Below are 25,262 nucleotides of genomic sequence, written 5' to 3' on the forward strand. Positions count from 1 at the left end.
CCCAGTTTCTTCTGCCCTTCACCGGTGTTTACGTGACAGTTAGAGTTGCCACTTGTCCCAGAGGGTTAAATAGAAAGTCAATATAGTCCCTCTGCAAGGAAACTCAGTGGAGATCATAGCCTGTCATGGAATATGCAAGCAGTAGTAAAAGTTATTTCACTGGTGATACACATGAAAGAGACACCTGCTTGTGAAAACTTTGCTGTCTTGTGCTCTACTGAAATTAATTTACAACAAACTACTTTGAATTCAAGCCAGGGGGCTAAAAGTGAAAGGCTTTCTCATACTTCACTGAGGCAATGGTTCAACAGCTAACACTGCACCTTGGAGAGAGGAGCTTGTGCTTCTGGAAAAGTGAGCTTCAGTAAATGCATCAGTAAGCTTCTGGAGATCTGCACAGGTAACAGGGTCTTCTGAAGACTGAAAAAAAAAAAAAAAAAAAAAATTGCATGCACTGCTTGATTTTGAGTATTCAATAGATGTATCTATGCCAGAGCCCAGACTAGTTGCTGCTTTTTTTTTTTTTTTTTGATGTCCTGGAGGTATTTTTAAACTAGGTAGCTTAAGTATCAATGACAGAGTGACCTCTATAAATACAGTTTTTATCGCAGGCAGCAAAAACCATGCAGGGCTCAGGGATGACGTTGGTCATGTAGCTCATTGTCTGTCCTGCTGAAGTTATACTCTTGTCAGTTTTAAGGTGGCTCAGTTGTATCTCTGTAAACTGCAGTAGCTCCTTTGGATTGCAGTGCCAGTGTATCATATATCCCTTCAATGCTTCTTCAGAAAAAAGCCTTGTCAAGACTCCCATTTGGCAGGGTTTGAAACTACAACTTGCCTATGTTCAGCATAGACCCATCAGTATAGGCGTAACTTTTAGAGGGAAAGGAGAGAATTATGAGATCATGAGGGTGATAATTGTAAGAGCGGGTAGGGAGATGAAACATGTTATTTTCTTCAGAACAGGTCTTAGCATATAGTAATTGAGAACACACCACCCAGAGATTATTTATGTTGCAAGAGTGGAAGAGAGAGGTTGAAATTCTTGCCTTTTTTTTTTTCCTGGCTTGGGGAATTAAATTGGAGCGGATAGTTACAGAGAGCACAGCCAACTCTAACAAAATCCCTATTTAGGTCATCTGTAAAGAGCAAACACAGGATGTCTGAATGCAACATTGTGCTTTTAGGCCTTTCCGCAGCAGTAAAACTTCATGGTACAGATAAACTACCTCACACAACATGACTTTTATTAAAAAAAAAAAATAAATTTATTTTACCTGTGCAGCTGTTTATGCCAGAGCTACCACTGGTAAAATAATGTTATGGAAAATAATTGCCACAGCTGATATAAACGTTCCAGCAAAAATTGCTGTGATACCTCTGACATAGGTGAGCAAAATAGGAGCTGTTTACTCATTCTTTAAAATGTTAATTCAGAATCAGATCAAAAACCTCTAATTTTGAAGTGTTCTTTCTTAAGTGCAGTACTCACAAAAAGAATAAAATCAGAAATTTGGTTTCTGTTTGTTCATTTCAGAGTGATTTGTTTATGTAGCAACTGCTGCTTACCCCAAATGTAAAGCTCATATTTAATCTGTGATATGCTATATAGCATATTTAATATGGTATACGAGACAACGTGTTTGGAGAACCTGAACTAAAGCTGTCTGGCTTTGCAATTTAAAGTATGTTTGCTTCAAGCAGGTAGATGTGGCGAGCAGTGACTGTCTGTCTGTTTTGTCCTGTTATTCTCCCCACATTGCAGAATGGATGCGTTTTTTCATGTATTTGTGAGATTGCCAGCATTCAGGGCTCTAGTCACAATCTGGCAACAGCGTACCTGTGCTGTTTCTTTGGTTACACACAGAAATACCATAGTGAAATTGCACTTTTCATCTCAATGCTGAATAAATTACTTCTTTACATATTTGGTAATATATTCTCCTGTCACATAACTCTTGTTATTGTTAATTGGAATTGCTTATGCTCATTGAGGGAGCAATACTTTTCATCCTGTTTTGAATGAAAATCTGTAATCTTGAATTTGTTTCTAAACTTCAGTCATGAGGAGAGCAGTGCAGGAAATTGCTGCTGTTCCACCAAATTAGCTTCTCAGATATCCTTTTAATTGGAGACCATAACTCAGATTCTTAGTATTTTAGGAAGCTGAACAATACAAATTGAAATACAGATATTTCCAGTAAGGGCTCTGTTCAAAGAAGGCTTTTATACACAGATGAGTCTGCTAACAAATAGCATGTCATATGATAATGAGGCCATGTTTTCTTCCGCAGTTTCACATTTCCTAACTGCACTGCTGTGAAATAAGTGGAGTGTTTATCTACTCTCTCTTAAACTGACAAATCTCTGCTAGGGATGAGTGTGCCCACTATAGACAGAACATAGGTATACCAAAAAGTCTAAACTCTCAATCAGAAACACACCACTTCCAAATGCAATATATCACACTTGTTCAGAACATTCATTTCCGCCAAAGTATTCTGGTTTTAATGTAAAGACTTCAATTTATGTTTAAGAACAAGCAAACTATAGTACTTTGACAGCCGTTCACACTTAATTTCTTTGCATTAAACCAACAGCATTCTTTTCCACAAACATCCATTGTTAGGACAACGCTCTGAGACGGAATTTATGAGAAATGGAATTATGTTACCAAGGAGATAGCATTTACTATAATGAAGAGTAGATCCTAGAAAATGGCCCCTTTTACAGCAGCTCAGAACAGAGCCACAAAAGCAATTGATTGGTCTTGGCATTTAGTCTTATATCAGCTGTGTCATCCATAGCTTCAGGAGTGAGAACACTAATCTGAAGTGACATTTCTGTTCTGGCGGGCTTTTCTGTCCTGATGAAAGCAATTACTTCATTCCTAAATGATAATTTGCAGGAGTTTCAACCGCTTTAATTGATAATTTTTTGTTCTGAGAAGTTCAATTGTGAAGTGATTAGCTGATTTGGTAAATAGAAATTTAAGGTGTGAAATGTACAAGTTGCTCCAAGGTAAAGTGCTGTTTATTGGGTGCTGCAAAATTGCTTGATAAAACTGTAGTTTCTCTATTATCATGAGACTGGCAATTGCTTAGTTCAACATAGGAAGAAAAAAAGATCAAAACACGAGTGTTCTGGTTGTAGAGTTTGGGTTTGAACCCGTGTACCTATCGCAGCTCACTTAATTGTTGCTGTATCAAAGCATACGTTAGTTTTAAAAGATTGTGTAGGATGGTGAGTTTGTAATCCTTAAAAACCTGCCAGGTTCCTATTATTATGTTCTAATGACTCACTTTGGAAGTAAATCCTGTTATCCTGTTATTTAAACGTTGCAACAAAGGTGCTTATTGGCGATAAAACATTTAATTTAATGATTAGTTCAAGCGTACACAAACCTTTTCCTGAAAAAAAAAAAAAGTATTTATTTGAACTGCGTTTACATATTGAAAAGAAAATTAAAGAAACCTCTTTTGTCAAATAACAACTCCTAAAAAAACAACCTCAAGTCTCACTGATATTATAAAAGGTTAGGTTAATATAGGTGTTTGGTTTTTTTTACATAAGTTGCACATTATTTTTGCATTAATTGTTAAAGCACGTTTGGCAAAATGTATTTTTGTGATCTACAAGGAAAAGAGGCTTTTTAATAGAAACCAGTTCTATGGTATTTTCCTATATAGTGAAAAAATAACGGTCATTTCATGTGTTAAATGAGAAATATAAAGCAAAAATGAAGGTCAAACTGATTTAGCACATCAAACAGTCTTTGTCAGCCAAGCTTAATATATCCTGAGTTTGTGGAACAAATGAAATTTTGCTGCTATGTTACACTTTGCTTCCAAACAACCATTACAACTGGTTTTATATATTGTGTGAGCATCAGACCATCAAACAGTGCATCTTTACTGACGTGTTGCTGCAGTGATGATCTACAGCAGCAATCTGCCATTTATATAAGGGCAAAATGTGCATCTATATTTAGTTGTGAAATTGGCCTATTATACTCTTGATGTTTACAGAGGCTAACATAAATTAATGATGACAGCTATGAGCAGTGCATTAGTTAAGCAGCAGAGTTTTTACCTTGAACTTGAAGGTTCCAGCTTTAACTTCGAGCATATACTATACAGCTTTCTTCACACATTAAAGAAAGTCTTCTGAAACCATTTTTTTTTTCTTGGACAGCATTAAATGTCTTCACTTTGTGGACTGTGCAGTTGATGATAACATCAGATAATGGTTTCATTTACATTTTTGGCAAATTTTTGCCCCATAAGAATGATGATATTTATAGTGTGGAAAAAATGAACGCCCCTGAAAAGTGTTTGTTCATTGAAAGAGTCTAATTTGACTGACTTTGAACTTAGTCACATGTCAGATATCCCTTGTCTGATAAAAAGAAGAGTTTGAGGAAGCAGTGTGGCTCACTAGATTATGTACTGCACTTTCACCTGAAAGTCTCCTCATGCAGCTCATGTCAAAGCAAGTATAGATACTGTAGTAACTATAGATTCCAGTTAACTGTGACCACAGATCTGACAAGTATGCAGGTGTTCAAAGGTTCACGAGTTAAAATGCTGAAGTCTTTGATGAATTTTTGATGGATGAATTTTTAATACAGGTCGACCTTTTTCCTTTGAGGCTGTATGCTAGATTAATTGATAAATAGTGAGACTGAGCAGTGTTCGGATCTCCTAAGCAAACAAGTAGAAAAATCCATAAAAATCTGCCGTCTGACTTCTCAGATGTACTTAAAAAAGAAAGAAGAAGGTAAAATTTAATGTGGCTTTTGATTCTTCTCCTTTCCTCTTTTTTGGAGGTTTTACCCTCACAAAAGTACTCTTCTCTTTTAAGCAGTGTAACTGTCTTGAAGTTCTTGTACTCTCAGTTCAGAAACAATCTGTGTGAAAAGGAAGTCTATGAATAAGACAGCAGGAAAAAAAAAAGAAAAGCAAAGAAAGGGAGAAAACATCAAGTCAAAAAGATGTATCAAAAGAAAAAAAATCCTAAAAGATAGAAAAATGCTGTGTAGAAATTAGAGGTAAACATATTAACATACTTTCAGTATCAATTTTTCAGAACTAATTGAGTTTGTCTTAGGAAGTTGGAGAGGACTTTTTCTGTTAATTCACATTTACAGGAATGCTAGCTCTCTTCTTTAATTCTTCATTCTTTAATACTCACTTGAATCTACTATACTGAAAAAAATATCCTGTTTCATGCATGTTTGTGAGATCTCTAGAGCATAACCTTTAGAATAACAGAACAATAACAAAAAACCTTGACAATAAGAGGCTCCTGCCACCACCAGTAGTGATGCTTCATTTGCTAGACTGGACTTTTCAACTGCAGTATGTGCATTTATGTAGTACAGGTTTCTCTGCTTTGCTTTCTCCACCTTTGCCCCAGTTTAACTTTTTTTTTTCAGTCTGAAAATGTATACTGCTGTTCAGCGATATATATCTGCTTGAACACTGGTTTTAAGATGTCATTATTAATGAAAACCTTAAAAAAAACTTTAGGTGTAAGAAGAATCACACAGAAGCAAAATAATAAATATTCCAAATAATTAGGTCATTTTGATATTGATGCTATTCCATTCATTGAACCTCTAATTGAGTATAATTGTCCGGTGAGATCAGAGAAATGAAAACACATTTTCATAGGCCAGAAGATGGCCTATGGGTGGCCATCTATAAGTGGAGTGGACATTATCTAAATGAGTTGCCCAGTCATTAAAAGTCAGCTTTTCTGTGTATTTGTTATTATAAAAGGGCTTAACTGACCTCACTGTTTGCACTGGTCAGCTTGACGCCTCAGAAAGCATTCTCCTCAAGAACATGGCTAAGCGAGGGAACAGATAATAGATTATTCTTGTAGTAGATCAGAATATACAAACATTCATATTAGTTAAATTGTCATATTCATCTATTATGTTGCATTGATAAAAATACAGAAATTATACTAATAAATTATTAAAAAAGAGAGAGGGATCTAGAGTTGATCTAAATTTAAAAATGTCCAATGTATGACCATAATATGTCATATTATTAACATAGAGCACGGTAAGAACAAGATACGAGGATATTTGTAGTGTTTCTCATATAGAATTAAAAAAATGCACACTTATGAACTCAGGAGCAGCATAAATTTATTTCCTTGTGTATTTCCTTGTGGCAAGTAAGCATTATTTTATTCTTTATGTTGGAAAAGGATGTACACAGAAGGATGTACACAACTGGATGTCTCTTTCAGGGGTTTGATGTAATATGGTGTTGGATCGTTTAGCTCCAGTCCATTTTTTTGGTCACAGACTCATTGTGTGCTCTAGTGTTGCACATCCTTTCTATATATCTGATTTCTTTTCTGTGAAATGGATGTAATGTCTATCTGACTGCGGCCTTTGGAGAGTTGGATAATGTTTGTAGAGGACCTTTTGATCCTTGAATTTAAAAGGCTAGACTAATATAAAAATACACACACCCCCACAGATTGCTTCATTCTCTATAAAGCTTGTTGTAAACATTATTAGATATTGTTAAGTATTATTGGTGTACTATACCTGATTTTGCTGCCAGCAATTCGTATTGTTGTTAGAGGCTTAAGAAATTCACTAGTGGTCGATAACAGCTGAATTAACACGTAAGATGTTGTTTAGTACCACAAGGAAAGGTGCTCTATTCTGGTATGCTGTTGCACTTGTTAAAGCGCCTCCTGAAATCGGGGAGGATTTCAGCAGAATTATCAAAAATACTGCGCATCCTCTGTGAGAGTTTGCCATACTTCTTTGCTTATAGTTGATGAAAATGAGCAAAAACTATGACGGCACATTGCAGACAAGCTGTCTGTTGGCTGGAGCCATTGCATCTGGATCTCAGCAGCCCGTCTGTCCCTCAAATCTTGTTTTATGGCCATTGCCCCCAATCCAATCTCTATTTATAAGTACAGTGGAAGCACCATAAACTCCCACTGATTCTGTTGTGTAGGGCTGAGCAGGGGGAGACCGACATCTCTGAGAAGCCCTACCTGGGGCGTCCTGCCTGCGTCAGGTTTAAGGGTGAAATGTAAGTGGAGCTGCCTTTCTAAGACTGGGCAAATCTGCGATATGTATCTCCTTCAAGCTGTATTTTGAAATTGCAGATAGAAATCTTAATTTGTTACCACAACCATTCCCTTGTTTTCATTCAAAATGCAAACTCACAGAATTGAATTATTTCACTGATTTTTACCGCCCAAACTGAGACACAGAAGCGAGGTATTATTGATATGCTAAAAAATCCTTGATAATATAGGTCAGTGCATCTGTTGATATGCTGTAACATGTTTGATTGCCATTATATGCTGCAAAAATTAGGAGCTGTGATTGTCCCATCTTTAAAGTGACAGATGATAATCTGCTAGACATGTGGAGGTTGTGGGTGTGCACACAAATATGGATGCATGTATATGCTTATGAATATAAAATACATAAAATGATGCAAAATAAAATATGAAGCAGGTTAAGTTTAGAATGACCACAAGCACAATGAAATCATAAGTGAGTTATGAGTACCAATAAAACTTTTATGTAACACCATATTTTCATGTCTTCTGCATCTGCTGTGTCTTCAATAGAAAATTTACTTCAGAAATGTTGTGTACACCATTTTAAAATTATATGATAGTATTTATTGTACTCCTTCATCTGTAAAAGCCAGATATCCTTTATTATCAGTTCATCTGGAAAGGCCCTAAAAGGGAAAATAATATATATTTTAGAAACCTACTCTCTAAAATAGCATTAGCTTTCTAACCATTAAATATCCTGTTTATATGTTACAGTATCTCAGAATTATCAGGAGCTGGAAACATCTTTGTCTTCTTTAGTGGATTCTGTATATGGAAAGTCTTTGAGAAGTATGTTCTTAAGGGAACGCGTGAAGTTGTATAATGACAGCTGTGGGTATTTCTAAGTTTTTATAGCCTGATACTCTAGCAGGTTCATTTATGTTACCAAGAACCAATCCCAGTGTTGTATGACAAAATCCAAATAAGCTTTGCTCTTGTGTCAGCACCACTGCCTTCTGCTGCGAGCTTCACACCCCTCTTTTCTAGCATCCCTTTGGCATTATCAGTGATTTCCTCTGTTAAGAGCATCTGATGATGAAGCTGATGTTGGCTATCAGAATCACAGGTGCGGGACAGGATTAATAGTGATATTAATTAAAGAGTGATATTTAGGTTATATCTAATGAATTCCTGCATCCTGCTGAGGAAATCACTGCTCCCAAATTAAGGGCTTATTGTATCAGCATAACTACAGCGCCAAATGCTACAAGTGTAGTTCTCTAGTGGAATTATGTAGAGTAGAAAGTAGGACTTGCGTGCCCTTTTTGACAGGCACTGTTTCTAAATCTGGCTTAATACACTGATGCCAAGAAGAGAGTGCGACAAGTAACAAACTCCTTGACTTGAGTCACTTGGTGAAGCTTTCGCAAATGACAACGTACTAAATGGCTGGGAGAGAAATCGTCTTATTGATAATACTGTTTCTCAGGAGTTTATTTTGTACGTCTATTATATCAGCTCCCCATCGCTTGTACTTTGGCACTTTTTAGTTGTACAAATTTGCATGTGTATAGGTGGCTTTCAAAGGATGCTGCTTAGTTACACAGGTAGCTTCACTTTTCAGCTTAACCGACTTCCATTGCAAACTTTTAGTGAACCAGTAAAGCATTGTATAGATTTATATTGCAATATATTGTTCTGTTTCAGCAATCTCCTGAACCCTATACAGAACTTGTAAACTATGGACTCAGTCTTTGGTGTTGCTAAGGGATGTTCTATAACCATTAAATTTCTAGCACTTTTTAATTTCAAAAGTTGCTGACCTCTGTGATATTTCTGGCTTGTTTTACTAGGGATCTCCAAAAAGCCCCCTTCTTTTACAGAGGTGTAATTAGGCGCTTTGTAAAGAAGGTGTGAACCTCTTAGTGCAGACTTCCAGAATACATCTGGAATCTCAGCTCTTCTGAATCCTGCAAACTTAATTTGGGGACTAGAGGTCCTCAGACTTGGCTTCTGGAGAAAAAAATGTGATGACAAGTAGTAAATGCCATCCCTTGTGCTATGAAATTGAACCTTCACTTGCAAGCAATTGGGCAGAGGCACTTACCTGCCTCTCACTTATGTTACCGGTGTAGGTATTTAACTTGTATGGGGTATCTTACCTCACTGAAATTAATTGGACAGTTCACACCTCACAGAGCTGTGACGTTTGGGTTTTTGTCTAAACATAAAATACTTCTATCAGCTATTTTTAATACCCTTTTTGAAGGATTTTATACATCTATGAGGGTAGATATTTAAAATTTGAAATTCAACAGAAATGCATTTGCAATGAGCTTTGTGAAATCTTATTTTCAGGTACTTTTCTTCTAGAATATAACTTATAAACCTAGCTTCTAGCAGTCTATATATAGTTCATAAAGACAAGTATATATATACACCTTAGTGTGAGATTCAATAGGACATTACATTTTCACCTGTGGGTAAGGACGTGCCATTTCTTTTCATATCTTTATATCCCTCCATCTCTATTCCTTAGCCAGTCTTTTTAAATATAATTGCGATTAGTATAGAATTGTGTAGGGAATATAATTTGTTAAGCATTCTCAGGGAAGTGTGATGGAGGGATTTTGTTTGTGTTTTAAGGGCCCAGCTGATCTGCCCTTTCAAGTCTGAGGTGTACCTTGGGCACAGACAGCCACAAACACACAGGTGGTTAAGAATATTAAAGTGAAAGAATCTCTGCAGTTTAATTTCCAAATTAGAAAGATAGGTAAATACAGGTCTCAGAATCATGTTACTAGATCTGTGTGCCTAGATTCTACTGATCTACTTTGTATGCCAGAGTGCTTTTGTAGATCTGGTCATTATGATTTTTTTTTTTTTTTGTGGATAAAATCCAGGTTTTCAGGACAGGTTGTGGAAGCTTGAGAGAAGCATTTGCTATTCCTCTGTATACTGCATGTTTTCTAGCTCTGTTATAAACTGATAAGTAGTTAATGGAATTTTGGCTGTAACTTCATCAAATTAATAAGTATATAAATGAAGTAAAGGAAAGATGGAGTCTCTGTGAGGGACAAGAACAGATTCTACTCACCTTACACAGTGATTGACAGACACCAACCCCAGCATCAGCACTAACCTCTGTCTACCAAGCCAGAGGTATGGTCACACTTACCATATTCTGATTTGAACACTACTCTGTCTCAAAAAGAAATTAAAAAAGTTTAAAACCTCTCATAAAAGAAAAAAAAAGGCAATACCTGTTCTTTGTATTATCTATACTTTGACTCCTAATCTTTTGAGAAGCATACTGTACATTTCTTTGCCCCAAACCACACAACAACAAAAAATTAAACTCTTCTCCCTTGCAAAGATGTGTTATTATATGTTGAAACCAGTTGAAACTTGAGTTTCCTCTGAGTTTCAGGGAATGATCAGAAGACCCCGAAGGTTACCCCTTGTCATCACAATGTGCATTCAGCAGTCGTACACCAATTAAACAAATAGCCCAGGAGTGAAATTTGAGTTAACTTTAGGTGTTGTATAGGGGTAGTAGAAAGTGATACATTGATGCAAAAGGAGTAAATGAATGCCTTCATATTTCTACCTGCTCGGAGTAAAGCAGAAAGTCCTTACTGACCAAAGAGTTGCCAGTCTGACACATACGTGGTCGTGAATGACAATCAGAAACGTGAAACACATAACTCTATTAACTGCTTGCTTGTTCCTCTGACAAAGGTTTGCTATTCCCTCAACACGAACAGCTGAACAACTCATAAAGAGCAGCTTCATGAAATCAGGGAAGGTCTATGTTATTACACCAAACTTAAACTTTTGCAGCTCAGAAGCTACTGTACAGTCCATTTGGTCATCTTGGCTGCACCGCAACTGCTGTCAGAGGTGGCACACGCTTTGGTCATCTGCTTTTAACCTCTTTTTTTCCAAGAGTCATAATTTGGCACAAATTTAGAAAATTGAGTTACAATGAATCAGGAGAAACAATTGCATCCGTGCAGGTAAAGCCCACATATATACAACATTCTTGGGAATCCTTTCTTGTGACTGGCAGCAGAGAAACGAAGGGGAGGCTAAGAAGAAAGTGTCTGAAATAAGTTAGAAGTAGCTACTTAGTGTGCTGGCTACCACTGAAACTCAAATATTATCATTAATTATTCAAACTCTGTGAGTACCATTAAATATATCCCGAAGTCTGTACATCCATCCACAACAGCATTTTAAGAATGTAGTAATTTGTATAGAAGACCAGCAGTGAAAAAGCAAATTGGTTAAATGTGACAGAACGTTAATATTGATGAATATCTACTTTGTTTATTTTCTTTCAGTTTACAAGCTTTGAGGAAGGAAAAGTCCCGAGATGCTGCTCGCTCTCGCCGGGGAAAGGAGAATTTTGAATTCTATGAGTTGGCAAAGTTGTTGCCACTCCCTGCAGCCATTACCAGCCAGCTTGACAAGGCATCCATCATCCGACTTACAATTAGCTATCTGAAAATGAGGGACTTTGCTAATCAAGGTGATCCTCCATGGAACTTGAGAATGGAAGGACCTCCACCTAATACATCAGTAAAAGGTATGGAGTAAATATGTCGTACGCTATGGAATATGGCAGCCTTTAGTAACCTTTAATTTGAAATTTTTACCGTCATCCTTTCTTCTTTCCCTGCATATCAAATCCTTTAAAGGGATACAAATGTGGAAATCTGAGGTCTGCATGAGAAAGACACCATGTGAAGGTGAAAAGAACCTCTTATTTATTTTTTATTTAACAATAAACCTGCTAATATAACTGTTACAGCTGTAAGTCTTCTGAGTGACGTAGACTAAATTATTCAAAGTTATTTAGCAATGATTGTGTTACTTTGGTTTAGTATTTCATGTAAGGATGCGTTTGAGAGGAGCATGGCATTATTCCTTAGTTAGAGGACTCAATCTCTTAGTTCTCTGTCTAGATCTTGAAGGCAGAATCACATATTTCTGAAGTTTGAGAGCACCACATGCAAATTTTTAGATCTTAAGGTTAGAGACTATGATTTTATTTATCATCTTATAGTATGTATAGAAATTATTTTGACTTCTAAGCCAGTAGGCCTCTATCAACATTTCATCCAAAACAGACTGTTTTTGATATTAAACACTCTCTTTTCATGCTCAAACAAGCAGTTGGGCAGCAAAATCAGTTTTAGACATGAGCTGCCACAAAAGTCAGGTAATAAAGGAATCAGTTGTTTTAGAGGCTGTATGCATGTTTGTCCTAAATACATAAATTTCCAATGACTTCTGTAAACTGGATATTTTTTTCTAAGTTTGTGGGGTGTTTTTGTTGGTGTTTTTGGTTTGGTTTTTTTTTCACTCTTGATACTTATGTAGATGAGTGTGATCTTGCTGTCTGATAAGGATTTTAAATTAGGGAGCAAGTTGCATTAACAGAACTCAAAGTTACTAAAACCTGGGAACTATGGCTATCCAGGCTTTGACAGCACAGAAAACTACCCTGTTTTATTTTAGCTACTGATCTTGTGTTTTGGAAGAAGCATATTTTAGAAAGAGCCATATGAGATTTGAGCACTTCCATTTTTTTCCCAGACATTATGAAACTTAGACTCTTAATCTACACTAAACCAGATGTGTTTATACCATGAGGAAAAAGAAAAAGCCACCTTTAGGGGTGGAGAGAGAAACAGTCTTGTTTATCAGCCCGCAACTCCCTGTGAAGGGTTGCTGGTATTGATGGCTTTTACCTGCTCTTCCATTTAAAGGAAATAATATTAGTTAAGGAAAATTATAATTTTGAATGGATGGAGATAGACATGGAGGGCAAAAACTAAAGGACTTTCAAACTGATGATTTAGTAGCTGGGCATATTTGCGTCATTTCATATATTTCATTCATATTATCTACCACATCATATATAATTTTCATGGAGGGGAAAAAAAAAAGGTAATAATTACATCATCCGGAACAGGAGTATAACATGGTTTATCAGGCTTCTGATATAATATGCAAATGTTCCACATTTTTTCAGGATGAGATTTTATTCTCAGAGAATTAAACAGTGTTCTAAGGTGGATGTAAAGTGGACTCTGTTGTATGATCTGTGATCTGTCTGTTAAAATAAATAACTCGTCCCAAAAAACTTGTAGCTAACAGGCATAGAGTTCTTCTGCAAGCTGTCTTGTATGATGGAAACTCTGATCTCCGCAGATCTCTGTGTATGTTTTCAGAGTATTTGGGATCTATTTTTCATTATCCTTTTATGGAAGAAGAATATATACCTGAATACTGAAGCTTCTTTTTTGTGCAAATATTTTAATGAAGCAAAGAATTTTAAGGGAGAACGAAGCCTTTTTCTTAGGCAACAGCATAAATAGTCTGGCTTAGATGAACACCTTTCTCCCTTTCAAAAAGCTAAGTAAACACTTAATTTCTTTTCACCCTATCTCGTATAATGATTCTGTTCCTCCACCCATCTGGTGATATGGTTCCCATTCCTCTAGGCATATGGGGTGTGGGGGCACTGGGGAAGGATTTTTACTTCCCCTCCCTGCCAGTTTGAGTACTTAACGTAATGCTAACTAGGATTCTATTTTTTTGTGTCAGTATATCGAAATAATGCTTGACGAAACAGTGTTTCATGGTATAAGAATTCCCCATAAGCAGGTTTAACTGTATCGTACAGGTATGTTTTATTACTTCACCAGTTCTCCTTAACTAGAAACCTGTTAACGCATTCTGATCAAACATTCATGAAATTACATCAAAAGAAATTCATTTTCATTTATTAAGGTTGCTTTTTGCTGCCCTTGAAGAAGTTCATACGGATAAACAAGCTCACATAAATAGCTTGTAGCTTCACATGAAGTATGGTTGATAATCTTAAAATAAAACACTAGACATTATACTTTGTGCATGCCCAAACAATCTTCTGAATAGACTTAAAGGTATTTGGAAAACTATATGAGAGGTACTTACACTGAATAGGCAGCTGCGTGTGTTTGTTTTTTTTTTGTTTTCCTTCCCCCAGATGTGTTGGTCTGCTTGTGTTAATAATTAAATTTCAAAGCTTAGTTTTAAATTCGTCCCCCAGTACTGTACAGCAATTTAATAATTCTAATTTAGTGTTTCAGGAAGGTCCTTTACTCTGCCCTGTATTTATCACAGCTTTTCTTAAAAGTCTATAAAGGCTGATGAGTTTGTTTTCCTATGTCTATTGTGTAGCGATCACTACAAGTTGTGCTTACAAATGAACACTCAGGTAACTCCATATAATATTTTCAAAGTCAATTACTTCATGGAAATATCTTGAGCAATTGGAAAGTAACAGATAGTTTTCTCCATTATTTTAGAAATATCTGTATTGTTGTAATACAGATCAAATCTACAATGAGCATTATGCATTATTCAAGAAATGACCAGGCATTCTCAGCAGTGTTTCAGCTAAATAACTGATGATTGTAACCTTTAAAGAAATCTTATTGTGGTGACTATTGGTAAATCATTTCTCCATTCATAGTAATTTTTATTTAGAGGCTATCTAGAAACCATTATTTCTTTTAATAATCTTAAAAGCAATAGCCAATGATTTGACATTTGCTAAAAATGGATAAATTTTCCATCTTCTAATACAGCAGACTTCAATCAATTTTTTTTGGTACATTGTCTAAGGTTTTCTGTATGTAGGAAGTATTAGTCTTTGTAAACAAATACACACACAGCTTGCAGCAGATGAGTTTAAAGATTACAGTTCTTAAAGACCAGGACATGATTCTCATATGGCAGAAAATAATCAAAAAGTTATTTAGTGTCAGTAGGAATAAAATTGTTATTCTTTGCATACTATATACAAGATGTTATGAATAACAGTACTATTCTCCTCTGTTTCCAACCCTCCAAAAGTCTTTGTTTGACTCTCAGTATTTAAAGGGTATGTTCTGAGGAGAACAGTAAATGAGCTGCCGATCAATTTTTTGCACTCAAAGGTGTTTTCTGAAAGTTCTAATCTGGGAATGGAAGTATTGCTATAGTATATACTGTGCGTTCAGCCAGTGAGTGGTGCTTTATGTGGCATGACACTTGAAGTCTTCTTGTGTCTTCTGATTGCTTGACCTGTGCCAGGCCCTGTAGTCCTTTTCCAACATCAAACTCTCGTGAAAACCTTCATATTTTAGAATATTGTTGTCTTCAAATGATTGAGTCCAAATATCTTTATATTTTTGGCACAAACTGCTGCTGCAAGTGTTCAAAGATCATGCAGCATTTTATGTTCTTTTCTACTATGTCATGAGTGTTTTTACCAAAACATATTTTCTTTCTTTTTTTTCAAGTGAAGAGAAGAAGGGAAAGGAGGAATCTGAGGCACTGTGATGCTCTCTGGTGTGTTGAATGTGTTTGGCTGATGTAAAGTCATGCCATACATTTCCTTTTTGAGCAATCTTAGGGACACTGGTACTGACTCGAGACCACCATGACTATAACAAGAAGGTTCATGACTCTTTGTCTTGAACAGAGTTCCCAGGATTTGCCATTTCTGTTTCTTTTGAAGCAGCAATTAAACCCAGTAGTCTGTGCCTAATTTTACAAACCCTTGTCCTTGAAATTTGCCATGATGACATCAAAATAGTTATTAGATTTTAATTCTTTTTTTAGCTAAAGTGAGGTATTTGTTTCTGTCTTTGTAGATACAAGTGTTTGTAAAAGACCATGAGTCTAATTTTCTGCTGAATGACATGATATATGGAACCTAGAGTATGTAAGACAACTTTGGGCATGTCTTTTCTTTGAATGAAAAAAGTAATTGTGGGTTTATCACAATTTCAAGTTATAAGTTGGTTTATCATGCCAACTGATAGGTTGCATGAAGAACGTCACCTTTAGTTTAGCCATTTCTACTTTTAGCTTATATATTCTGAAATTAGGTAGTTCAACACATTTACTTTCTGGAATTAATACATATCTGTATGAAAAGAAATCAGATCCTGCCAAAAGTGTTTGTGGTGAACTGAAATTTTTCTTGTCCATATTGTTCTTGTCTAGTGTAACTAAATATGACTCTGGCATGTTGCTTGCGATTAAGTATTCAATGTTACTTCAATTCTGCATTGGTAATGAAATAAAAAAGTTTTGATAGTCACAAGAAGAAAAGTTATGCTTTTAAAAAAATTATGCTTGTTTCCTTTGAACTGGCATGTTTTGCCAAGGATCCATTCTCAACATAAACAAATATGTAAATATATGTTGAAAATCACCTTGATGTCTTATCATACTATGGAAGTTGGGGTTGAGGAAAGAAGTCCAGCACTTTCAGTTCTCTGGGAAAGAAAATAAGCAACAATCATATTGGAAAGTGTAGTAATTGTTATCCCAAATATTAAGTGATATTCCTCTAATTAATTAAAAATCTTTTTCTAGTAATTTTTGTGCTGCATATGTACACATTTTTAAGAGATAAATAAATGGTTCTCTTCTGAATGATCTTATTGTGAAACCCTTTGAATAACATTACCTGTTGTTAGCCTTTTATATTTTAAACTGAGTGTTGTCTTCTGAGCAGAAAATGCAAGATAGTACAGTCCTTTCACTGCCAAACCACACAAGCCTTCCACTAAGACCAGCCTTGTCTTCTGAACCACGACACAATTCTATTTCAGGGAAGCCATCTACAGGGGGCAAAGAAATAAGAATTCCTTTCTTTCTTAGTGTTTGTGGCATGAGACATTGTTTTTCACTGCTAGACATGAAAAGATTAATCAGATGAAAACAGCATAGTGCAGATGAATTGGTGGTATCACTTATTATAAAAAGGGTCTCCAAATTCGATCATCCTGCTTCATGTGGAACTTCTGCTCTTGTACTGGGGAATTCCTGATAGCCTTGTAATTTATTTTTCCCTGTCTTGCGGGTGTTTTTCTTATTCTTACGAGAATCTGATTCCTCTTTCTGTGTAGGCCGCTATAAAGTGCTCTGTGTACCAGTATCAAACACTGATTGTAAACACAATGTCTGTCCATTGTAAACTTGTTTATGTGGCCATAGGGACAGTGCAGCCTTTGGAGTAGGTTGCTTAGTCATCGACCTCTTACATAGGCTAAAGAAAAAGAGCATTAGGTGTTGTTTGAATGTAGGAAACGAATGCTGAAAATTACAGTCAGTGGTAAAACATCAGTGTTCTTTGTGAGAATTATTGATGGTTTTCTAGTATGAAAGATACGAAACTCAAAATGAGGTAGCTCTGTTTGAATCTCATTGTGATAGATAAGATGAATTGAATACTGGACTCAGAGTTGGTTGTTGCCTAGTGACAAGTGATCATGACCTGATTGCTTTCAATCTCTGCAAATGGAGGAGGGTGCCAACCAATATATTCAGGGCTTTTGAGGGACTAATTGCCTAATGGGGAAACTTACATGTGAAATTGATTGTGAAGGGAAAAAAAAAAAAATGGAAAAATTAGAATAGAAGTTGAGTACAACTCTTAAATAAAAAATTATGAAATTATGGGTTTTTATACAGCTAAAAATTATAGAGATGCATCCTTTTTCAGAATGAAAGTGAAATCAATAATTTGAAAAATGCATGTGTATTTATGTAAAACTTTCGGAATAAAAGGGAAATATATAGCAATTAAGAAAACTGGAATGTCTGAGGTGCAGAAAGTTGACAGAGAGGCAGAGACATTAAGAAAAAAATCTAGCAGGATTAGAAAAATGAAAGAAAAATTGAATTAATGTGTATTAGAAATGGGAAGAATTCAGGCAACAGTATAGGCTCATTAGCAGTAAGGTATAGTAAAAATTCTACTGATGCAGCAGAGGCCAGAGATCTTGATACAGGTTTCTTGAAGTCCTTGCCTGTACAGAATCTTCTACAGATCTTTATAGTTCAGGTTGCTGTTAAGAACAGTGTTCAGGGAGCATAGGCAATCATAGTCAACAATACAAACGCTTGAGGAGGAGAATTCTGCTGTCAGAGTTCATAGTTTGGTGGACTTGGCAGTGTTAGGTTTAGGTTTACAGTTGGACTCAATGATCTTAAAGGTCTTTTCCAACCTGGATGATTGTATGATTCTATATCATATCTTCTTGATCAAAAAGGGATTATTATAGGTTGTTGTGGGTCTTGTCTTGTTCATTCCTCCTTGTTTCTCCCTCGAGTTTCTCATGCAAAAGCCTTCTGTTGCTGGAATCCAAATGCTGGAGTCTCAAGTGTGAGGCCCCAAGAACTGCCTGCTCTGTGTTTGAGTCATACTGATACATAGTGAATGTTATTTCTATCTTTTTTGCTGGGGAAACAAGAAATCTTTCTTTAGTGTCTGAATCAAACTTTAAAAGTACTTGAAAAACAAAAGAGTATAGTTCTTAGACGTGCCAAAAAGAGCAGATCTTCCCAATAGAGCGGGGAAACCTCAGACGTTTCAGTAATATCCGCTGGTGTTGCCACAGTTCTGTGTTGCTTCTCATAGGTTACCTGCCGTAGTACGAGCAAGGGACTGTGAAACTTTTGGGTGTCATCATCCTGAATCCCAGCTTGCAATGTTTCTCAGAGATTCCAGAACTGTTGAATAAATTGTCTTTTACATGCTCTTTACTCACCGATTGGGTTACCTCTGATATCAGCCCGATACAATTTTCAGCGTCATCCATTCTTTGCAGCTTTGGTGATGTGAAGTTTGCAGTACTGAGCTGTCTTAACCTCAAAGCAGTTGTAGGCAAAATGTTGAGAAAATTCCTCCACTAAAGGATAAAAATAAGATTGTATATTTTTTTTTCTCATACATGGATAAATGGAAAGTAATTCTTATAAAACAAACCCAGCTTCATTATCTGAAATTAGAAGTCTAATTAACTAGGACATGTGTTGTATACTGAAGTATTCATAAGGCATTTGACTTACTAACACATAAGAATTATGGTTTTAAAATACTGAAAGAACATTATATTGGCAAAACCAAGCTAAACATGTTAACTGTATAACTGATTGATCTCAGAAAACAGATCGAAGTGAAAGGTATTATTAAGAAAGAATTTCTGTGGTTTTCTGCAGAAACCACTCTGGGCATGATCATCAATGAACTGGGAGTAAACATGGCATAAGTGCTGATTTTAAAATTTGCATATTACAATGATGTTTGGATCATAGACAATGATCTGTGCAATTTAGTAAATCAAACCTCCTAAATTTATTTATTTCAGTATAATGAAATGGTGTTGGTGGTGTTGTTGCTTTAATGTTTGCTGTCCTAACCTCTAGCCTACTGGTTGTTGCTTGGTAGTTTTGTTACAAGACTTTGAAAGGTTTTGTTTTTCTTGTGATGCAGAACAAGAATGAGAGGAAAAGCATTTCATGTTCAGCTCTCCTTTTTTGCATGAACAAAGGCACAAAAAGAACCTACCTAATCCTTCCAGCTCTGCTAGCAGAAATGATAGAATGATTTAGTTTCTCATGGTGCTTTATTTGTATCGTAAAAAGTTCTATCCATCACTTCTGTGGAGACACAAAACATTTACTGCCAGTAACAAATTAATGCTCTTTCTAAAATGTTGTCAATCAGATGTCAGTCTCTGGAAGAGTTGTTTATTGCTAGAACTCCACCTTACAGCTTAACAATTAAATAGGAAAACAACCAAACAGTTAGTGTTTTTAAGAGCAAGGAAATAGAACAGATGACATTAATATCTTTTCTCTCACTCCTAGCCACTACTGTATTTCCATTCCATTACACTGCAGTTCATCTTCCTTTTTCTCCTCTTGTGCTCTTGCACTGACTTGGTAATTTTTGCATTTTCATTATGTTCTTTTAATACAGTTTATTTTTCTTAGCCATTCTTTTTTTTTTTTTTTTTTTGAGTCCTTAGCTGGAACACCGAATATGCATAATGTCTTCCTCTTGCATTCAGCTTCCAGTGTTGACTCTCTCCTTTTTGTAGTCCTGCATTTTTCTCTACGTGTTTGCATTCTCAATGCAGTCTTGGTAATGAAAACAACCTGGTGAAGAATATTAATGTTTAAAAGAATCACAAAAAAGTTTTTAACTTTTTACTTAATTCCTTCTTCCTACAAGGTGCATGTCTTTCTGCTCACAGTAATCCTCACTCTGTCATTTGAAATTCACTCCTGAGTTGAGGACATACTTTCCTCATTCCAGGTAAAAGATGGTGGCTGTTGTTATTGTAATTCGTAATTGAGAACATTGACAGTATTGGCTGAGTGGATTTTGGCAAGAGCATGGGCTTCAGACTTGCAGAGGTAAATATGACAGGAAGAGAACAGTATTGACAGTTGCATTGTCTCCAACCTTGGCGATGATGACAAAATGAATCAGGGAAAACTTTCAAATTAAAACCATGTGAATTTCTTGTCATTAAATAATGATACGGATTTTCATCCAGTAGAAATTTCTATGTAAAAGTCAGTGCCACAACAGTCCGCTTTACCAAAGCTCTTAATAAAATGTTGCCATATGATTTTTACATTCATGTTTTGTGTTGCATGGGTTAGCTCCAGGTAGTCTTTTTTAGAAGCATGAATATCTTAATTTATATGTGCCGTCTACATAAGTTTTTAAAATAATGCACATGATGAGGTTAGCCAATTACAGATGTGCAATAAATCCTGTTTGCCAAAAACGCTTGTTCTGCTTTTTGCTTTTAGTAATCAGAAACAGACAAAAAGTAATCGCTGCTGTAGTTTTTTTTGTATGTAAAATGGAAAAAGGCTGTTGCTATCTGTAGATTGCAATATCTGATAGAACTTGTGTTTGTCTTTTTATTTGTCCTTTTCTGAACAGAGGAAAAGTGTCTTTGCTATGAAGAGTGTTTTGGACAGAGCCTCAGTAAAGCTTAATATTGCAGCACTCCGTTTTGCAAATGAAAGCGGCTGAGGAATTGGATCTTGTGGTTAGATTTAACGGTTTTGATATAGCTATCATACCTTAGTCTTCTCAGCTGAGCAGAGAATGTAAGGACATGCTCAAAGTCCTGCTAAATTCAATAGAGCTTAGCCTTTTTTTCTTCTATTAATGTAGTTTATTGTTTTTCTGGGTCATCTGAACTTCTGCCATATATCTCCAGTTGAATGACTGCTTCTTTTAGACCTTGTTGAGTCTGTTGCGGAGATAATAAATACAGCTGTATGAAGAGCTGAAGAAAAAGATTAACCAACAGATAATGAATGTAGCAGAGATCTTAAAAAAAAACCCAAAAAAACAAAAAACCAAAACCAAACCAAAATCCAGACAGGGAGCCATGTCCTTATTAGTACATAGATAGGAGGGCATAAAGCAGTGCAAATGAATGGGCTTTTATAATATTTGTTTTACCAAGAGTTGCATCACTCTTTATGACAAGTAAGAACTTATGATTTAAAGAAAATATTTTATCTGAAGTGAAAGAAAACACACAAACTTTTTTTAAATGGAAAGAGTAAATCTATGTTTCCCAGCTCATATGTTTGTAGTTATATTAGTATTTTCCAAAGTGACTGTCTCAATATTTGGAGTAAATAATAGTCAGAGCCCTGAAAGTGAAGTTTGAAGTATATGGATTTAAAAATAATTCTAATTTTCATCTAATAGTTATGTTAGATACCTGTGGTTGACAGGGAGAGATTTAGATACTGAAGGTAGACCCAGCAATTTTAAAAACCAAAGTGCAGTGATTTTATATCTATATAATGTACAAGGATAACCACAGTCTGACCAAAGTTTGACCACAATATCAACGCAGCTTAATTTTGCAACTGTTCTCTTTGAAGCCAGAGGAAGGAAATCGAGTTTCCACCAAATCGCTATGCTCTTGTGGTCTCCCATTTCAATCAGGGATATAAAGTAGAATACAATGAATCCATAGTAAAGACTTTCCCAGGACATTAGAGAGATCAGTAAAAACTGTTTTCATTAGCTGTCTGTAATTAAAGAACACCCTTCATAGAGAGCTTACAATTTAGAGAACATGTAAGCCTCTATATCTACCCGAGATTGTGAGCAAAATAAGAATCTCCACACAGCTGGGGACTTGGGTGTTGTTTTAAAACATTGAGCTGCCTTAAGAAAAGTCTTTTCTGTTTATTTGCTAGCTTTTAAGCCAAGATGAATATTTTTATTTTTAGTTTCAAAGGTTTTAGTCATACTGTGATTTCTGTTCCTAAGGAAGGAAAGACAGGCAAATCCATAATAAAGTACTTAACTCCAGTTTTGCCACAGTCCTCCTCATAAGTGGAGCTGTTAGAAAATGCTTACCTTCATTTCAGTGCTTGATCACGTCACTATAATTCTTACTCACAGAGTTAGCTGAGTGCATCTGCACAAGCACGTGTGTGTTGTCGCTTTGCGTTCTACTTGTATCATATAAAAATTGCTTTTGCTTTGTGTGGGGTTGGTACCACATGCAAGTACAAAATTCTGTGTCTTATTTCATCATCTGGAAAGTCATTAAATACATATTCATAATCATAAAAGGAAGAGGAAGAAATATTTTTGTTCACATTTTTATGCATGTAGACAATTCACAAACATTACCTATAGCAAGCAAAATAATATTGTCAGCATTGCCTCACTTGAGATTTTATAGAAGACTATAGCAGTGTAAAAGGAAAAATTAGATGTTTTTTTGTTTGCTTTTTTAAGTACATATGACATTTCTACAACTATCAGAGCAACTATACGTTTATATATTCCCTTTCAAATTTGAATTGCTGTGTATACCAGCTGTTTCTCATCCTCTTGATGAAGCAGAACGGTGCTGATAATGCTAATAGAGAAATTGAGGCATATACAGATTTAGGGCTAGCTTTTCAAAAGAGCACAGCACCCCAACTGGGGCCAGATTTCAAAAGATCTCTGATCCTATTCAGCAACAAAATAAATAGCCAGATTTTCAAAAGATTTCAGCACTTTGGTAATCTGATCATAAGAAGCAGCTGCTGAGCACATTTGCAAAGCCAGCCAAGAGTGACTTGTTCAATATCACATGAGAAGTGTGTGGCAGAGCAGGGAATAGAGCCCTCTTCCCGTGTCCCAGGACTAAGAGTCCAGTTCTTAAGGAGTAATGCTATCTTCATGTTCTTTGCAAGAATATTGGATCTGATGAGCTTTTCATTAGGAAATTTAACCCATGTCTGTGAGAAGATAGTTTTCAGAACAACATTAAGATTTACAGTCAGAGTAGATAATGAAGCAATCAAATAGGAGGAATAGTGCTAATCCATTTTATATTGGATCTTTGTGTTGTATTGTCTTAATTAGAAATATCTTATAAAAAGAAAAGGTCTCTTCAGTATTTTTTAAAGATTTCATAGCCCATTGCATAGCCCATTGCCAATATTTTAAGTGTCACAGAAAAAAAATTAGACTACCTAGGTATTCTAAAAAAACCCCTACAGAAACCTGTAGCAACTATATTGTGTGGCAAGTCCAGATGTTACTTTCTGTGGGCTTCCACCTTCATGCCACATTCTGAGGGCTTACTGTTTATTTTTGTTTACATTTTAAATGTTTCTCTCTGTCCCTTCCTAGAGGTGAAGAAACAGGGTGTTTAGTTTAGTTTTTCTTTTTCTGAATATATTTTGGTTGTTTATTTAATACTTTAGCATTGTGTTTTCTCTACCATTACATGTCAGGCTGTTTCTGCTTATTTTGTGCACAAGTGCTGTTACTTACTCTTCTTGTCCTGCTCTCTGTAGTTTCTGTCTCCATGCTCTTTTTTTTCTCTGCTATTCTTTTGCTCCAGCATCCTATTCTGATGAATTAAAGGGCAAATTTTCTTTCACAAATGTTACTAAGGAACTGAAAGGAAAATTAACAGCTCACCTAACCTCATAATACATTTTACTTTTGTAATTGATTTCAACAGCCTCATGGAGACTGTTGATTCTCCAACAACCTCATTAAAGATAAGGGAACTTTATTCTTCATACAAACAGCTATGTTGAGAGGCCGTTTGGCAGCCTTGAGACTAAAAGCTCCAACATTTTACAAGGTCTACATATACATACTGAGCCATCACTAGCTTGGAGTCAGCCCAACAGATGTTTCTTGGGTAGAAGCATCAGGCAGAAACAGTGTTCAAACAGCTTTCCAGCGTGTGCTTACTGGCAGTTTTGATGTATATTGGTGTCCAGCAGTGATGATGCTGGACAGTGAACATGGCATGGGATGATGGTCTTTGAAGATGTTCACACCTGTCTTGAAAGGGTTCTTATTTCACCTGCCAAGCAGGAAGGTGAATTTTGGAGACAGCCTCCGTTCAGTTTGAACTGTGCACAAAGGATAGATATGATGGTCATGAGATGATTGGCCCTTGAGTGCAGAGCACTTGCAGAACTGTTTTGTTGAGGTACAATGTTGAACAACAATGATAAACATCCAGTCTGACTTCTTGCAGACCCCAGGCAGAGAACCTTATCCAGTATTTTCTACATCTGTTTGAGATATAGGTTTATCTGTTTGGAAAGTGTCTAATGTTGATGGTAAAGCATTTAAATGATAAAGAATCAACTACATCCCTGGGCAGATTGTTCCAACGGTTAATTACTGTCACTGTGAAAAAAGTGTGCCTCATTTGTAGTCTTATTTCAGCTTCAGCTTCCAAACACTGGATCTTGTTATGCCTTTTTCGCTAGATTAATGAGCTGCCTACTGTCAGAAATCTCTTCCACATGTAGGTATTGTGATCCTCTTAACCTTCTTTTCAGTAACTAAATAAATTGAGCTTTCTTAGTCTTTCACTATAGGGAATGACTTTCAGAAGTCTAATCGCTCTTGTAGCTCTTACTTGAGTCCAATCCAATTTTCTAATATATATTCAGAATGGAGGAAACCACAGCTGAACACAGTATTTCAGTAACAGTGTCATAAAAGCTTAAAAATCACAGAACCTATTCCATGTGATAGTCTCTGGTTTGTCCCAGTGACATATATTGATATGCACTTTGATGTAACATGACTGGCTTTTTTTTTTTTTCACTTTGGAAATTAACATTAATTTCTCTCTCATTGTGGTGCCTCTAGATTCCTTTTGCTGATAAGGATTGAGCAATGTCAAGAGGTAAATTCTCGGGAATAATTGTGAATGCTGAAGGTTACCCTTGGTGTGTATTTTGTTCCAACAGCATAATTATTTCAGTTGGAATAGGCTATGGTAGAGAGAACTGAACTTAGAGAGCAGGCACTACAAGGTAGAGAATTGGGGAGGTCA

General features: G+C 35.9%; 1 protein-coding gene across 5 annotated transcripts in view; it reads left to right on the plus strand.

Annotated features, from left to right (window-relative positions):
• Nucleotides 1-25,262, plus strand: part of NPAS3 (neuronal PAS domain protein 3) — a 634,054-nt gene that overhangs the window by 183,824 nt on the left and 424,968 nt on the right. For 3 of the 5 annotated variants that reach the window (XM_086613176.1, XM_086613178.1, XM_086613177.1), the window contains exon 2: nt 11,403-11,647. In XM_086613176.1, the coding sequence (XP_086469302.1) occupies nt 11,403-11,647 (245 nt within the window). Of the gene's footprint in view, nt 1-11,402; nt 11,648-11,759; nt 11,811-25,262 lie in introns of all 5 variants that reach the window. The other 2 variants (XM_086613173.1, XM_086613175.1) reach the window with 1 other exon arrangement.

This window comes from Tauraco erythrolophus, chromosome 6 (assembly GCF_009769465.1).
Source record: "Tauraco erythrolophus isolate bTauEry1 chromosome 6, bTauEry1.pri, whole genome shotgun sequence".
Taxonomy (NCBI): domain Eukaryota; kingdom Metazoa; phylum Chordata; class Aves; order Musophagiformes; family Musophagidae; genus Tauraco; species Tauraco erythrolophus.